General features: G+C 72.4%; 1 protein-coding gene across 1 annotated transcript; it reads left to right on the forward strand.

Moving 5' to 3' along the window:
* The first annotated feature begins 248 nt into the window (after positions 1-248).
* On the forward strand, positions 249-5,328 carry Chmp6 (charged multivesicular body protein 6). The gene is made up of 8 exons (XM_048365597.1): positions 249-412; positions 2,496-2,605; positions 2,687-2,774; positions 3,072-3,158; positions 3,346-3,411; positions 3,515-3,595; positions 4,266-4,320; positions 4,690-5,328. The coding sequence occupies exons 1-8, from the start codon at positions 350-352 to the stop codon at positions 4,743-4,745; spliced, it is 606 nt and encodes a 201-aa protein (XP_048221554.1). The 5' UTR covers positions 249-349; the 3' UTR covers positions 4,746-5,328.
* Positions 5,329-16,777: the final 11,449 nt, after the last annotated feature.

Below are 16,777 nucleotides of genomic sequence, written 5' to 3' on the forward strand. Positions count from 1 at the left end.
CCCCACGGGGTGGGGCTGGGCGCGCGGGACGGGGCGGGCGGAGACCCCCACGGGGCGGGACAGGGCGCGTGGGATGGGGGTGGGGCGGCCAGAGACCCCCCCATGGGGCGGGACAGGGCGGACGGAAACCCCCACGGGGCGGGACTGGGCGCGTGGGATGGGGGTGGGGCGGGACAGGGCGGGCGGAAACCCCCACGGGGCGGGGCGGGGCGGGGCGGGCGGGTTCCGCCGGGCGCGCTTCGCGTTCCGCGGCGCGGGGCCCCGCGCGGCCGCCGTAGGCGGGCGGAGTACGGTGGCCGCAGGGCGGCGGCGGGGACGGGCTCGGCCGGCCGGCGGGCGCGGGGCCGCCATGGGCAACCTGTTCGGCCGCAAGAAGCAGAGCCGGGTCACCGAGCAGGACAGGGCCATCCTGGTGAGGCTGCGGGGGAAGCGGAGGCGCGGGGGGCGCGCCGAGGGCCGGGCGGGCCGGGCGGGGCGGCGGGGCCGGGGCCCGAGCGCGTCGGGAGCGGGGCCCGGAACGCCGGGACCCCCCACGCCCCGCCGGCCCCGGGCGGCCTGACCCCGGCCTGGGTGCCCGCCGAGCCCGGGGCGGGGCAGCGCGGCTTCCGGGAAGGAGCCCGGCGCGCCCTTCCCCCGGCTCCGAGCCGCCTCCCCGGGGCCCCGCCGAGGCCCGCGGTGCGCCTGAAGCCCCGCGGCCCGTGGGCTCCGGAGCCCTCCGGCCTCAGCCCCCGCCGGAAGCCGGGGTCCTGCCGCGGGGCCGGAACCCCGAGAGCCCCTCCCGGCTCCGCGCGCTGCTCCTCCGGCGGGCCCGAGGCTGCGCCCCGATCCAGGGCCGGGAGGGGGCGCGGGGCCCCGGCTGCGGGCCTCATCCCGGGTACCCCCCCCCCCAGCCAGGCGGCATGGGAGTGCGTGGAGCCCCGCGTGGCCCTGGCTGCAGGCGCCCGGCGGAGGCCACTGCTCCGACCAGGGACTCGCGCCGGGGACTTGGGGTTCAGACTTCCCTCCTGACCTGATGAGGCTCTGCCGGCACAGAGTGCGCGGGGGTGGGGGGGCGGACAGGCTGTGGAGGGCACGGGAGGGGGGCTGGGGTGGCACTGGTCTCCCAGCCGCTAGGCCTCGGGGTGGCCGTCCTGCCCTGTCAGGTGTCACCCCAGCGCCATGAGCGCCCCGGCTGCCGGCTGACCGCGCCAGGCCATAGGGAGGGGGCCGAGGAGGGAGGGGGGCGCGTGGCCCACGCCCCCTGCCAGCCCGCGGCGAGGCCTCGTCCTCGGCACCCAGGGGCTCCTCGTCTGCTCGGGCAGAGCTTCCTGAGCGCCCGGGAGCTGAGCGTTCGCTGGAGACTCCAGCCGTGGCGGCCGCGGGTGGCGGCGGCGGTGGCGGCGGCGGTGGCCCTGCCGCAGCCCCGGAGGCGGAGGCGGAGGATCGCCAGCTACAGAGCGAGACCCTGCCTTGACCAGAGAGGGGGTTCCGGAGGGGACGCTCCGTGTGTGCGCATGCGTGCGTGTGCGTGTGCGTGCCTTCCCCGCCGGCCGCCTGCGCTCCGTGTGTGCGCATGCGTGCGTGTGCGTGTGCGTGCCTTCCCCGCCGGCCGCCTGCGCTTCGTGTGTGCGCATGCGTGCGTGTGCGTGCGTGTACGTGTACGTGCCTTCCCCGCCGGCCCTGCGCTCCGTGTGTGCACAAGCGTGCGTGTGCGTGTGCGTGCCTTCCCCACCGGTGCAGCGCCGCCGCCCTGGGGTCCCCTTGGTTCCCGGCGTCAGTGACCAGACATTGCTGGAGTCCCCGGGGAGCCGTTCTTCCCGAACCCTCCCCGCCGCCCGGGGCCGCCCGGGGCCCGGTCATCGCCCCCGTCCCGTCCTCCCCGCCGCCCGGGGGCCCGGTCATCGCCCCCGTCCCGTCCTCCCCGCCGCCCGGGGCCGCCCGGGGCCTGGTCATCGCCCCCGTCCCGTCCTCCCCGCCGCCCGGGGCCGCCCGGGGCCTGGTCATCGCCCCCATCCCGTCCTCCCCGCCGCCCGGGGCCGCCCGGGGCCTGGTCATCGCCCCCGTCCCGTCCTCCCCGCCGCCCGGGGCCGCCCGGGGCCTGGTCATCGCCCCCGTCCCGTCCTCCCCGCCGCCCGGGGCCCGGTCATCGCCCCCGTCCCGTCCTCCCCGCCGCCCGGGGCCGCCCGGGGCCTGGTCATCGCCCCCGTCCCGTCCTCCCCGCCGCCCGGGGCCGCCCGGGGCCTGGTCATCGCCCCCGTCCCGTCCTCCCCACCCGCCCGGGGCCTGGTCGGGGCATCGCCCCCCCCCCCCGTCCTCCCCACCCGCCCGGGGCCTGGTCGGGGCATCGCCCCCCCCCGTCCTCCCCGCCGCCCGGGGCCTGGTCGGGGCATCGCCCCCCCCCCCGTCCTCCCCGCCGCCCGGGGCCTGGGGGGCCTGGTCGGGGCATCGCCCCCGCCCCGTCCCCCCCCACCCCCCCAGGCCCCGCGGGCCCTGACCGCCGCTCTCGCTCCCGGCAGCAACTGAAGCAGCAGCGGGACAAGCTGCGGCAGTACCAGCGGAGGGTCACGCAGCAGCTGGAGCGGGAGCGGGCCCTGGCGCGGCAGCTGCTCCGGGAGGGCAGGAAGGAGTGAGTGGGCGCGGCGGGCCTCCCCGGGGCCGGGGCTGGGGTCCCGCGCGGCCCGGCCCTCACCTCCCGCTTCCCCCGCAGGCGAGCCAAGCTGCTGCTCAAGAAGAAGCGCTACCGGGAGCAGCTCCTGGACCGCACGGAGAACCAGATCAGCAGCCTGGAGGCCATGGTGGGCGCGCGGGCGGGGCCGGGCGGGGCCGGGAGGGGGGGGGGGCCGGGCGGGGGTCGGGCGGGGCCGGGCGGGGGCCGGGCGGGGGTCGGGCGGGGGCCGGGCGGGCCGTCCCGGGCGGTGCGGGCAGCCGGGCCGGCGTCGGGGGCCGCGCTCCGTGCTCTCGGTTGCCAGCGGCTGCTGAGCCGGCCGTCGCGGCCTTGGCCTCCCCCCTCGGGCGGGCGGGCGCGGCCCCTGGGCAGGGTGGTGGCGGGGGGGCCGGGCGCAGCTCCCGAGCGCGGCTCTCCCCCCCCGCAGGTGCAGAGCATCGAGTTCACGCAGATCGAGATGAAGGTGATGGAGGGGCTGCAGGTGGGGAACGAGTGTCTCCACAAGATGCACCAGGTGGGTGCGGCGGGCCTGGCGGGGGCCGCGGGCGGGCGGGCGGGAGTGTGCGGCCCAGGAGGCGGCGCCGTGAGGAGGAGGCGCGGCCCGGGTCCCCGGGGATCGGACGGCGGGCGGGGGGGGGGGGGGGCTGGAGGGGCGCCCGAGCCGGGGTGCCCCATGTTCTCCGCCATCTTGCCCTCTGCAGGTGATGTCCATCGAGGACGTGGAGAGGATTCTGGACGAGACGCAGGAGGCGGTGGAGTACCAGCGGGTAGGCACTGCGGGCGCGGCGCCCCGCCGGCCGCCCCCCCCACCCCACCCCCGGCCCGGCCGCCCCCTTCCCTCCACCGACCGCCCCCTCTGCTCCTCTGCAGCAAATCGATGAGCTGCTGGCGGGGAGCTTCACGCAGGAGGACGAGGAGGCCATCCTGGAGGAGCTGGACGCCATCACTCAGGTACCGCACCCCAGCGACCCAGTTCCCCGCGCGGCCGCGGAAGGCCTCGGCCTGCGCTGCGCCCCGTGTTTGCCGAGCCGGGCCCCCGGCGGCTGGAGAGGCGAGGGGGGCCGGTCCGGGCCCGCGCGGGGCGCTGAGCCTCCTCGTCCGCTCTGCCCGGCTTCCCCCCCTCGCGCCCCTGTGTCCGCCGTCTCTGGGGCACCCCGGGCCTCTGCCCTGCCCCCGGCCTGCAGTCAGAGGCCGCCCCTGCACTTGGGGGACAGTTCACCGCGACCCCGCCCTAGGGTCGCAGCTTCCTGTGGGGGGGGGGGTCAGGCTGCTCTGATGCCTGCTCCCACCGCGGGCCCGGCACCGAGCCCACCCGGTGAACGGGGCCATCGACACGCACGCGTGCAAACGCACGCACGCACGCACGCACGACCCCGGGGACGGTGGGAGAGGCGTCTCCCCCGGTGGCCCGTGGGCACGCGTCTCCCACGCCGCCGCGGAGGCTGAGCAGGGGCCCCACCCCCATCCCCATCCGCGGAGCGTGGCGCGTGCAGGCTGGGCCGACCCGGCCCGCCGTGCGCGTGCCCGCCGCAGGCGAGGAGGCCCGGCCCGCCGTGCGCGTGCCCGCCGCGGGCCAGGAGGCCCGGCCGGCGCCGCACCCGCGTCCTTCCGCTTCTTGCAGGAACAGATGGAGCTGCCGGAGGTCCCCTCGGAGCCCCTTCCCGACGTCAACCCAGGTACCTCGGCACCGCGCCTCGGCGAGCGCGTTGGGGTCCCAGAGCGCGCTGGCTGCTGGGAGGATTCGCACCGAGGGCTCCCGCCCAGCATGGCCCGTGCGTGGGGCCGCGCCCGGGGTCACAGGGGCACGTGGCTCTCCAGCGTGGACCACGGCTCCGCGCCACACCCCGGCCAGGGGCCCGGCCAGGGGCCCGGCCCGGCCTCCACCCAGGAGGCCCCCCGCTTCCTCCCGGGAGCCCGCGCTTGCTCCCGGAGCTCCGCCCCTCCGCCCGCGGGCCGCTCCGGCTCCGTGGGGCGCTCAGCCCTCCCGCGTGGGCCTCCCCGCGTGGGCCTCCCCGCGCCTCACGAGGTTTCTCTCTTCCCCACAGAAAAAGCCCCCGTCAAAGCCAGGCCCAGGCAGGCAGAGCTGGTGGCAGCCTCGTAACGGGGACCCCTTCCTGGACTCGCGGGGGTCGAGGCTCGGCCCCCGGGCTGGGCCGCGTGGCGGCCCCGACGGGCTCGGGAGGCCGCCCGGGTGACACATCAGGACGACACCGCCGTCCGCGGACTCGGCGGCCCTGCCCTAAAGAGCACCCGCCGGCGGGCCTGGGTCCTTCGCTTCCTCCCCAGTCTGCGGGAAGGCTACTGGGCGTCCCGGCTCCTGCCGGCGGAAGCGGAAAGGAGTGGCCCGCCCTCCGGGCCCGGCTCAGCGCTCGGACCCCACCTGCCGTGCTTGGGGGCGGCCCGGGGCCGCCTCTGCAGGGTGGAGGACTGGAGCCCACTTCCTCCTGGAACACGCGCGGCCACACGCAGAGAAAGGACACCCCACGCGCGGTGCCCGACCCCGCTCCGCTCCGCTCCGGAAGACCCGCTCCGCGCCCAGGGAGCCCCGGGGCCCCACGGCCGGCCTCCGAGTGACCTCGCGCTCCACGCACTTTCGGGGCCCGCCAGAAACGGGACGCCTCTTCCCTGGGCCGCAGGCAGGCCGCCCCCGTATTAAAGTTGGCCCCCACATGGTCTGTGCTTCACCCACTTGGGCCCCGGTGGCACCGTGGCACCGCCGCTTGCCCGCCCGCCCTCCCGGGATCAGGTGCCAGGCACGGGAGGAGGGGGGCAGGAGGCGGGCCGGGGGGCACCAGCCCCCGCGGCCCTGAGCCCCGCGGGTCACCCGTGGGCACCGCTCGGGCCGCCCGGATTGATGCGGACCGCGTGGCGGGCAGCGCCAGGCCTGGGACGGAGCGTGGCTCGTGCGGGGCTGCCGCCGCCGGGTCAGGCCCGTCAGAGGGGCTGGGACCTGGAGCCAGCCCCGCACCGAGACCCCGGGAGCGGCCCCCGCCTCTGCCACGCCACGCGCACGCCCCTCGGCGGCACCCGGGAGGCCTGCTCCCGCCGTGACCCCGGCCTCCACCCCACGCCACGCGGAGGGGGCGCTGGCCTCGGCCGCTCGTGCTCCCGGCACCAGCTGCCCCCCGGGGGTGCCCCGCCCGGCCGCCTGCTGGTGCTGGCTGTGAGTCTGGGCCCGGGTGGGGTGGGCGCCGCTCATCCTCGCCCGCACAGCGCCACGCCCCCCGAAGCCCGAGCTGCCCCGGTGCTCACCCGACGTCACGCCCGCCCAGCCCACGGTGGCCCCCGGGAGTGGACCCGGCGGGGACGTCAGCGGGGCGCCCGCACCCCAGTTGGCCTCAGCCCCTCAAACGCTTCTAGAGGAGGGGGCGCCGTCCCGGGCCACAGGCCCACCCCAGCCGGGAAGGCCCCCGAGGGAAGGGCAGGGCGGGGCCGTGACAATCCCTTGGGCCTCTGTGGGTCCGGGCGGGGCTGGGGGACCTGGGGCTCCCGCCGTGCAGCGCCCACAGTCGTGGAGCGCCCCGCCCAAGGACCTGGCCCTCCCCAGTAATCCCCCCACTCCCCACCGCCCGAGGTCCCGGCCCTCCCCAGTAATCCCCCACCACCACCCGGGGATCCGAGAAGCCCAGGGCGGGCGGTGCTGGGTGGCGACGCTCCCGCTGGTGAATTAGCCGGCGGATCACGCCCGCGGGGGCTGGGGGGCGGGCGGGCTGTGGGACATGACTGACGTGAGGACGTGACTGACGTGAGGACGTGGCTGACGTGGACCTGAGGATGTGGCTGATGTGAGGATGTGGCTGACGTGGACCTGAGGACGTGGCTGACGTGGACCTGAGGACGTGGCTGACGTGAGGACGTGGACCTGAGGATGTGACTGACGTGGCTGACCTGAGGACGTGGCTGACGTGGACCTGAGGATGTGGCTGATGTGAGGATGTGATGGGTGGACCTGAGGACGTGGCTGACGTGAGGACGTGGCTGACGTGGACCTGAGGACGTGGCTGACGTGAGGATGTGGCTGACGTGGACCTGAGGACGTGGCTGACGTGAGGACGTGGCTGACGTGAGGACGTGGCTGATGTGGACCTGAGGACGTGGCTGACGTGAGGACGTGGCTGACGTGGACCTGAGGACGTGGCTGACGTGGACCTGAGGATGTGAGGATGTGATGGGTGGACCTGAGGACGTGGCTGACCTGAGGACGTGGCTGACGTGGACCTGAGGACGTGGCTGACGTGGACCTGAGGATGTGAGGATGTGATGGGTGGACCTGAGGACGTGGCTGACGTGGACCTGAGGACGTGGCTGACGTGAGGACGTGGCTGACATGGACCTGAGGACGTGGCTGATGTGAGGATGTGATGGGTGGACCTGGCTGACATGGACGTGAGGAGATGTGGAAGTGGGCGTGACAGGAAGGGGACGTGGGGACGTGATGGGGAGTAGGCGGACCTTTCCCGTTGCCCAGCTGTCTGTCTGCACGGGGGCAGGGTGGGGACGGCGGGGTCACCTGGCGACTACTGTGCTCAGGTGGGAGTGGCCGGCCGGGTTCCCATCCACCCGCCTGCGCAGCACATAGTGTGTCTGTCTGTCACTGTGACCGCCGTGCAGCACAGTGTGCGTCTGTCTGTCTGACACTGACGGCGTAGCAGCTGCGGCGGGTTTGGTTTCCGGTGGCACTAGGGGGACTGTGCCACTGGAACTGTACTGATCTCAGCCTTTTTGTTACTTCGAGACACAGCGCCTCTGCCTTTGCCAGGGCTTCCCTGAAGCTGGTGATGTGGGTGGCACCGCAGTGGTTTTCCTTCCCCTTCTCTGGGTGTAGTGGGGTCAGCACGTCTCATGTTCTGGGCTGTCGGGCAGCTTCCCAGAGCCGCGTCTGCTTAGTCTTTGCCTGTCTCTTCGTTGTTGATTAAGCAGGAGTCTGTCTACATCCTGGCTATTAGGACTTTATCAGATACATGGTTTGCAAATGTTTTCATTCTGGAGTGGGTTCACTTTTTCTTTTCTTTCCTTCTCATTTTCCTTTTTGTCAGTTGTGGGGCTTGAACTCTGGGCCTGGGCACTGTCCCTGAGCTCTTCAGCTCAAGGCTAGTGCTCTACCACTTGAGCCACAGCGCCATTTCTGATTTTCTGATGGTTCATTGAAGATAAGAGTCTCATGGAGGGCTGGGAATATGGCCTAGTGGCAAGAGTGCCTCGTATACATGAAGCCCTGGGTTCGATTGCTCAGCACCACATATATAGAAAAAGCCAGAAGTGGCGCTGTGGCTCAAGTGGTAGAGTGCTAGCCTGGATCAAAAAGAAGCCAGGGACAGCGCTCAGGCCCTGAGTCCAAGGCCCAGGACTGGCCAAAAAAATAGTCTTATGGACTTACTTTCCTGCCTGGGCTGGCTTTGAACGGCAGTCCTCGGATCTTAGCCTCCTGAGTAGCTAGAATTACAGGCATGAGCTACCAGCACCCACCTCACTTTTTCTTTTTTCGAATGCTGTGATTTGAACCCAGACTTTGTGCTTGCTCAGAATCACTCTACCACTTGAGCTACACTCCTAATTCCTTGGTTTCTATTTTGGTTTTGCAAGAGAATTTTGGTAGTTCTGCCCAGGCTGGCCTATCTCGCGATCCTCCTGCCTCTGCCTACTGAGTAGCTGGGGATATCGGCACGTGCTGGCATGCCAGCTACTTACTTGCCTATAAGTTATTTTAAAGTCTTTATAGGCTGGGTACAGCGGCTCACGCCTGTAATCCCGGCTACTTGAGAGGTGAAGATAGAAGGATCAAGGTTTGAGGACAACCCAGGCAAAGTGTGCAACCCTTTCTTAAAAATAAAGTATAATGAGTTAGGGTGTCCTGCTCAGGTAGCGGAGCACCCGCATACCCAGTGCCAGGCCAAGCACCACCAAGAAAGAGACCCACAGAGAGGTTTACGGATTTATAGCTCTGTCCATTTTCACTTTTGAATATGGTGTGAGGCTGGTAGGTCTAGTTTAGGTGTTTTGGGTTTTTTCCCCCCAGTCCTGGGGCTTGGTCTCAGGGCCTGAGCACTGTCCCTGAGCTGCTTTTTGCTCAAGGCTAACACTCTACCTCTTGAGCCACAGTGCCACTTCCAGTTTTTTCTGTGTTTATGGTACTGAGGAATTGAACCCTAGGCTTTGTGCATGCTAGGCAAGCGCTCTGCCACTAAGCCACATTCCCAGCCCCCTCCCTAAATTCTTTCATGTATATATGCCTTACTGTCTCATTATTAAGAATACAATTCTGAGGCTCCCAGCTGCTTGGGAGATAGAGGTAGGAAAATCAAGGTTCAAGAATAGCTCAGTCAATCCAGGCACTGGTGTCTCACGCCTGTCATCCTAGCGACTCAGGAGGCTGAGATCTGAGGGTCGTGGCGCAAAGCCAGACCGGGCAGAAAAGTCCCCATGAGACTCCTATCTCCAGCTAACCACTGAAAACGCAGAAGGGGCGCTGTGGCTTAAGTGGTAGAACACTCACCTTGAGTACAAAGAGGCTCAAAGACAGTGCGCAGGCTCTGAGTTCAAGCCCCACACTGACTCATAATGATAACGATGACAATAGCTCAGTCAGGAGCTGGACGGTAGGTCAATGATGGCCATCCCAGCTATGGGGAGGTAACAGGCAAGGCCCACTCTGGCCCTTGACAAAAATGAGAAATCCTACGTAGTAGATGAAACACAAAAGGGCTGAGGGCATGGCCCACGTGGTACAGCACCCACCTAGCAAGTGTGAAGCCACAAGCTCCAACCCCAGTTCCACCCACATGGCCCCAGATCCCCAGATCTACCAGCATCACCAAGTCTAGTGTCATCGGGAAATCAATTGCTACTCTGCGATTTAAAAGCACGCACAGCCCTGTGGGTGAACCTGAGAGCTTTGCTTGGCTCCGCAGAAGCCAGAGCCACCACAGGGAAGGTGCCCGTGGTTCCACTGACGAGCAACCCGAGGACAGAGCAGGGGCGGCAGAGGAACCCGGAGCTCACTGCACGGTGTGCCTCGCGGTCCTCCGCGCATCTGCGTCTCGTTTTAGATGGAGGCAACATGGGTGCATCATGGTGCCACTTTTTCAGCTACTGCCTTAAAAAAAAGGAAAAAGCCCCACAGTTCTTCCTCCCAGCGGCATTTCCCACTGGAAGCGGTGTCCGGCCCTGTGCCCTCGTGTCGCTCGGCTAGAACTCTCTTAGGGGGCCTCCAGCTCTCCCTTTTCCCGTGGCTTCCCACGGGAAGTTTAGGAAGCCCTACCAGCCACGACAGGGATTGCACCGGGTGCCCATCTTTGCGTGAAAAGCAAGATTCAGTCTGCACACCCATGGTCACAGGGTCATTTCTACAAGTCTTCCGTAGTTCCTCTCACAGAGCTGGTCGTTTTTCAGAATGTATGTTTTGTATCTCTTTTGTCTGCTGGCTCTGGGACAGAACCCAGGGCCTTGTGCATGTGGACAAACACCACATCACTGGCAGGTCCTGGGTGGGTGCCACGGCCTGTAAGCGTGTGTGTGTGTCCCATGCTGACTGTCCTCAGCTGTGGGTCCCCGCAGCTCCATGCCCTCTGTGGGGTGCTGGCATCCAGGGCAAGTTCTGGGTTGCACAACACGACGTCAGCAAGGAGCAGCTCTGAACCACGACCGCTGAATCCTTAAACAAAACAGAGATGCTTAAAATGAGTCGTTGCAGGTTGGTGCCTCGTCTGCAGTCATTTGTCTTCTGGGGGGGGGGGACACTTTCTGGTAGCAAACGCGTGCTGCGGCCGTGGCTCACAGCAGCAGCTCAAGCCCAGGGGACGAAGCCGACAAGCAGAGCCCCCCCCAGGTGGGGTGCAGTGGCCGGGGAGGACAGAGACCCCAGGCTTCATTTTCTCTTTCTTCAAGCAGCTTTGCCTCACGTGGAAGGCAGCGTCAGAACCACCAGCAACCACAGACAGCCAACCCCACGGACCACAAGCCCGTCCTCCCCGCCGGGAGAGCCGCGCGGAGGGTGTGGGGCGGCACGGGAGGCCCGGGCAGGAGGCGGGGCCCCGACCCTGCCCCGGACCCAGCGCGAGCCCGGGCTCCCGGAGGCCAAAAGAGGGGCGACGGAGCGAGGGTGGGCGCCCCCGCCGGGGAGGGCGGCGCGGGGAGGGGCGGGCGTCTGCGGGCCGCGCTCCCGGGCTTCGGATGCGGTGCCGGAAGCGGGGCGCTGCCCGATCGGGTCCCCCGGGGGCAGCGCGGGGCGGCCCTGAGCGCCGCCGTCCCGGCCGGGGGGTGGCTTGGCGCGCTGGCCGTGAGCCGGACACCGACACCGAGGCCTGCGCCCGGCACGGGCTTCCCCCCCACCCCACGCGCGAGCCGGCGCCACGCGGGGAGCCAGCCCGCTGCGGCCTGCCCCTGCCGAGGCCCTGGCGGCGGGGTCCGGACCCCGAGGCCCGTCAGCCCCCCGACGGCTTCCCGCGAGGTCGGAGCCTAAAGACCCGCGAGAGACCTCGGGAGCGCAGAGAGGACCCCGACCTCCGCGCTGAGCCCCCAGGGGCCAGGACCCGAAGAGACCAGGCTACGCTCGCACGTGGGGCCGGCCCCACCCCCGCACAGCCCTCCCCTCCGCGGCCCCGCCCCCGCACGCCCCTCCCCTCCGCGGCCACGCCCCTGCACGGCACACCCGCCGGGCCACGCCCACCCCATCGGCGGCCACGCCCCCGCACGGCACACCCACCGAGCCACGCCCCTCCCCATCGGCGGCCACGCCCCCCGCACGACACACCCGCCGGGCCACGCCCCTCCCCATCGGCGGCCACGCCCCCGCACAGCACACCCGCCGGGCCACGCCCCTCCCCATCGGCGGCCACGCCCCCGCACTACACACCCGCCGGGCCACGCCCCTCCCCTCTGCGGCCACGCCCCCGCACGACACACCCACCGGGCCACGCCCCTCCCCATTGGCGGCCACGCCCCCGCACGCCCCCCTCCGCGGCCACGCCCCCGCACGACACACCCACCGGGCCACACCCATCCCCATCGGCGGCCACGCCCCCAGCATGGCACACCCCCCGGGCCACGCCCCGCATGGCACACCCGCCGGGCCACGCCCCTCGCACGCCCCTCCCCTCCAACCCCCACCTGACGCGCCCATGGGACCACGCCCCCACATGTCACACCCACGGTGCCACAGCACACCACGCCCACTGGGCCACGCTCTACCTGCCCCCCGTCTGCCCCCCCCCCCGCCTCGTGGTCACCCTCGGGGCCCAGCCGCCGGTCACCCTTTTTTCCAGAGCTGGACAGTCCGTGCTTTAGGAGGGGCAGACGTCGTCCCCCGCTCTGCGGGTGCCAGGCAGCGCAGTCAGGGCCAGCACCGCGAGCCGGGCATGGCCGGGTGGTATTTCCCGTGGTCAGCAGCTGGCTGACCCCTCATCTGCTGCCAGCACAGCCCCGTGACTCAGGCCCCGGCATCCAGGCCATCTCAGGAAACTCAAAGAAGGAAGGTAGCCCTGGACACGGAGGCGCGGAAACACAGACGCCCAGGGCCGTGGCCAAGGACTCCCACCTCCTGCCGCGTCTTTGGTTGACACGGGAAACAGGAGGAAGTCGGTAAGTTCACAGGGTCAGCAGAGTCGGGATCCGCTCGGCACGGTGTTCCGGCGCCTCTGCGGGCCTCGGGTTCCAGCGCCTCTGCGGGCCTCGGGTCCCCAGGGCCTCTGCAGGCCTCGGGTTCCGGCGCCTCTGCGGGCCTCGGGTTCCCGGCGCCTCTGCGGGCCTCGGGTTCCGGCGCCTCTGCGGGCCTCGGGTTCCAGCGCCTCTGCGGGCCTCGGGTTCCGGCGCCTCTGCGGGCCTCGGGTCCCGGCGCCTCTGCGGGCCTCGGGTTCCAGCGCCTCTGCGGGCCTCGGGTTCCAGCGCCTCTGCGGGCCTCGGGTTCCGGCGCCTCTGCGGGCCTCGGGTTCCGGCGCCTCTGCGGGCCTCGGGTTCCGGCGCCTCTGCGGGCCTCGGGTTCCAGGGCCTCTGCGGGCCTCGGGTTCCGGCGCCTCTGCGGGCCTCGGGTTCCAGGGCCTCTGCGGGCCTCGGGTTCCGGCGCCTCTGCGGGCCTCGGGTTCCAGCGCCTCTGCGGGCCTCGGGTTCCGGCGCCTCTGCGGGCCTCGGGTCCCGGCGCCTCTGCGGGCCTCGGGTTCCAGCGCCTCTGCGGGCCTCGGGTTCCAGCGCCTCTGCGGGCCTCGGGTTCCGGCGCCTCTGCGGGCCTCGGGTTCCGGCGCCTCTGCGGGCCTCGGGTTCCGGCGCCTCTGCGGGCCTCGGGTTCCAGGGCCTCTGCGGGCCTCGGGTTCCAGCGCCTCTGCGGGCCTCGGGTTCCAGCGCCTCTGCGGGCCTCGGGTCCCCGGCGCCTCTGCGGGCCTCGGGTCCCCAGGGCGCCTCTGCGGGCCTCGGGTTCCAGGGCCTCTGCGGGCCTCGGGTTCCAGCGCCTCTGCGGGCCTCGGGTTCCAGCGCCTCTGCGGGCCTCGGGTCCCCGGCGCCTCTGCGGGCCTCGGGTCCCCAGGGCGCCTCTGCGGGCCTCGGGTCCCCAGGGCGCCTCTGCGGGCCTCGGGTTCCAGCGCCTCTGCGGGCCTCGGGTCCCCGGCGCCTCTGCGGGCCTCGGGTCCCCAGGGCGCCTCTGCGGGCCTCGGGTTCCAGGGCCTCTGCGGGCCTCGGGTTCCAGCGCCTCTGCGGGCCTCGGGTTCCAGCGCCTCTGCGGGCCTCGGGTCCCCGGCGCCTCTGCGGGCCTCGGGTCCCCAGGGCGCCTCTGCGGGCCTCGGGTTCCAGGGCCTCTGCGGGCCTCGGGTCCCGGCGCCTCTGCGGGCCTCGGGTCCCCGGCCCCTCTGCGGGCCTCGGGTTCCGGCGCTTCTGTGGGCCTCGGGTCCCCGGCCCCTCTGCGGGCCTCGGGTTCCAGGGCCTCTGCGGGCCTCGGGTTCCGGCGCCTCTGCGGGCCTCGGGTTCCAGCGCCTCTGCGGGCCTCGGGTCCCCGGCGCCTCTGCGGGCCTCGGGTCCCAGGGCCTCTGCGGGCCTCGGGTCCCCGGCGCCTCTGCGGGCCTCGGGTCCCAGGGCCTCTGCGGGCCTCGGGTCCCAGCGCCTCTGCGGGCCTCGGGTTCCAGCGCCTCTGCGGGCCTCGGGTTCCCGGCGCCTCTGCGGGCCTCGGGTTCCAGCGCCTCTGCGGGCCTCGGGTCCCCGGCGCCTCTGCGGGCCTCGGGTCCCCGGCCCCTCTGCGGGCCTCGGGTTCCGGCGCTTCTGTGGGCCTCGGGTCCCCGGCCCCTCTGCGGGCCTCGGGTTCCAGCGCCTCTGCGGGCCTCGGGTTCCAGCGCCTCTGCGGGCCTCGGGTTCCAGCGCCTCTGCGGGCCTCGGGTTCCAGGGCCTCTGCGGGCCTCGGGTTCCGGCGCCTCTGCGGGCCTCGGGTTCCGGCGCCTCTGCGGGCCTCGGGTTCCAGGGCCTCTGCGGGCCTCGGGTTCCAGCGCCTCTGCGGGCCTCGGGTTCCAGCGCCTCTGCGGGCCTCGGGTTCCAGGGCCTCGGGTTCCAGCGCCTCTGCGGGCCTCGGTCCCGGCGCCTCTGCGGGCCTCGGGTTCCAGGGCCTCGGGTTCCAGCGCCTCTGCGGGCCTCGGGTTCCGGCGCTTCTGCGGGCCTCGGGTTCCAGCGCCTCTGCGGGCCTCGGGTTCCGGCGCCTCTGCGGGCCTCGGGTTCCGGCGCCTCTGCGGGCCTCGGGTTCCGGCGCCTCTGCGGGCCTCGGGTTCCAGCGCCTCTGCGGGCCTCGGGTCCCCGGCGCCTCTGCGGGCCTCGGGTTTCTGCCTGAGGCAGCTCTGGACACAGGGCCGGGGACACAGGTTAGTGGAGGTGAGGCAGGCCGAAGCGGAGCTGCCGCTCTGACCAGGGGACCGGAGGCCGCGGCCGGGTACCTGGCTTCTGGGAGGCCGGGGCCGGTGTGGGGAGCAGGCAGGGAGGTGGAGGCCCCGGGCCTCTGCCCGGTCACAGGTCTCCTTCCCTGTGGCCGCCTGCGCTCACCGCTGGCTGGCGGAGGCCGGGGCAGTTGGGGGAGTCAGGATGGAGTTGCTTGTGTCCACCCTGACAAAGAAGGAGCCTGGGGTGTGGCTCAAACGGCAGAGTGCTCTCCTCGCAAGCACAAGGTCTTGAGTTCAAACCCCACTGCCCACAACAACAGAGTGAAGCTGGGCGGTGGGGGCAGAGGAGGAAGGGCTTCCCCCCCCCCATGACCACGGTAGTAACTGTCCCCGAGAACCGTCACACCCCCGGCTCTGCGGACCCCGAGGCCCCGCCCGCCACCCTGTTCACCCGACAGCAGGGCTGCCCGCACCCTGGTCACTGAGCCCATGGTCGAGGATCACGGCTTCAAAATCGCCCGCGTAGTCCTGCTTTTGCCCCGAGCACCGCGCCCCGCGCCCTCTGCCGACGCATCCAGGCCGCAGCGGGGCAGCACCGGGGCCCTGGGACGGCGGCTTGGGCTGCCCCAGGGGAAGGGAGGTGTGGGCTTCTGAGCCAGAGAAAGAGCGAGCTGGCATCCCCCCCCCCGGCTGTACCAGGCCGCAGCGGGCGAGGCCCCGGGGAGCCCTGCCACGCCGAGGCTACCCCAAGGACGTGGCCTGTGTCCTTGAACGCCACTGGATGTCACTGCAGGCTGCGGCGGGGCCTGGGAAGGAGGCCGGCTTGGATCAGCTGAGGAGCGGGGGGGGGGGGGCAGGAAATGACCCTCTCCAGGGCCTGTATCAGTGCTAAGTATCAGCGGGTGGCCGGTTGGTGAGACTGGCAGGGGGGCTGGGTGGGAGGGAGGGTGGTGCAGGAAACAAGCAGCAGGGCGGCTCCAGGCTCTCGAGTCCACAGAGCCGGGGGGGGGGGAGCCCCGAAGCCCCCCACTGCACGGGGTCCCCTGTCCTAGGTACCCGGGGAAGCCAGGAGCACGGAGGCGGCCGCCCACCCGCTCTGGCCGCCCACAGCGCTGGCAGGGGCAGTTCCCTCCTCAGGTGTTACCCCCCCCCCCCCCGCCGTCGGGGGGAGCAGAGGGGGGGCTCGGCTGAGCGGCCACGCCTGAATGCCAGGCTCCAGGAGCGCTTCTTGTCCCGTGGCCTCCACCCCCGCGTGCGCCCTGCCCGGCAGCCTCCGTGGGGAGGGGGGGAGGGAGGTGCGGAGGCCCGCGGAGGAGCTGGTAGAGCACGTTTGGAGGAGGGTGGGGCCGAGTCCCCGCTGGCTTCCTCCCCCCTGCCCCCCAGGTGGAGAGGGCCCCGGGCAGCTGTGTCGCACCCCAGGGCCACGCTCCCGGCTGACCCCCGCTCCTTCCCAGCTCTTCAGGGCGGGGCCTCCCCGCGCTGGCCACGCGCCCTTCCGCCCAACGTCACGTCTGCAACGCCTCCAGGGCTCCCGGCGGCCACACGCAGTCGGTGCTGCCCAAGGGCGGCCAGACAGGCCCGCGGAGCTCGGCCGTCCCTGTCCCCGGGGGCCCCGTCCATGCTGAGCAGCGCACTGCCTGCCCCCGGCCCCCCGGCGCCCTCCGCCTGCCCCCGGCCCCCCCCCCCCCGCCTGCCCCCGGCCCCCCCGGCGCCCTCCGCCTGGCCCCGCCCCCCCGCCTGCCCCCGGCCCCCCGCCCCCCCTCCGGCTGCCCCCGCCCCCCCGGCGCCCTCCGCCTGCCCCCGGCGCCCTCCGCCTGCCCCCGGCCCCCCGGCGCCCTCCGCCTGCCCCCGGCCCCCCGGCGCCCTCCGCCTGCCCCCGGCCCCCCGGCGCCCTCCGCCTGCCCCCGGCCCCCCGGCGCCCTCCGCCTGGCCCCGCCCCCCCGCCTGCCCCCGGCCCCCCGCCCCCCCTCCGGCTGCCCCCGCCCCCCCGGCGCCCTCCGCCTGCCCCCGGCGCCCTCCGCCTGCCCCCGGCCCCCCGGCGCCCTCCGCCTGCCCCCGGCCCCCCGGCGCCCTCCGCCTGCCCCCGGCCCCCCGGCGCCCTCCGCCTGCCCCCGGCGCCCCCCGCCTGCCCCCCGTACGCCCCCGCCTGCCCCCGGCCCCCCGCCCCCCCTCCGGCTGCCCCCGCCCCCCCCCCCCTCCCTCCGCCTGCCCGAGCCGCGTGCACTGAGCCTCCGCCCAGGCCGCACCCGGGCCGAGCGCACCTGCCCTCCTCACCCAGGGCAGCAGGCGGCCGGGC

The sequence above is a fragment of the Perognathus longimembris genome, chromosome 17 (assembly GCF_023159225.1).
Source record: "Perognathus longimembris pacificus isolate PPM17 chromosome 17, ASM2315922v1, whole genome shotgun sequence".
In the NCBI taxonomy this organism is placed as follows: Eukaryota; Metazoa; Chordata; class Mammalia; order Rodentia; family Heteromyidae; genus Perognathus; species Perognathus longimembris.

What these genes read in the sequence shown, in the direction of transcription:
- Chmp6 (XM_048365597.1), top strand. Translation starts at nt 350, where the DNA reads ATGGGCAACCTGTTCGGCCGCAAGAAGCAGAGCCGGGTCACCGAGCAG. An exon ending in TCAGCAGCCTGGAGGCCATG is followed by an intron (nt 2,775 to 3,071) that starts GTGGGCGCGCGG and finishes CCCCCCCCGCAG; the next exon opens with GTGCAGAGCATCGAGTTCAC. An exon ending in AGCTGGACGCCATCACTCAG is followed by an intron (nt 3,596 to 4,265) that starts GTACCGCACCCC and finishes CGCTTCTTGCAG; the next exon opens with GAACAGATGGAGCTGCCGGA.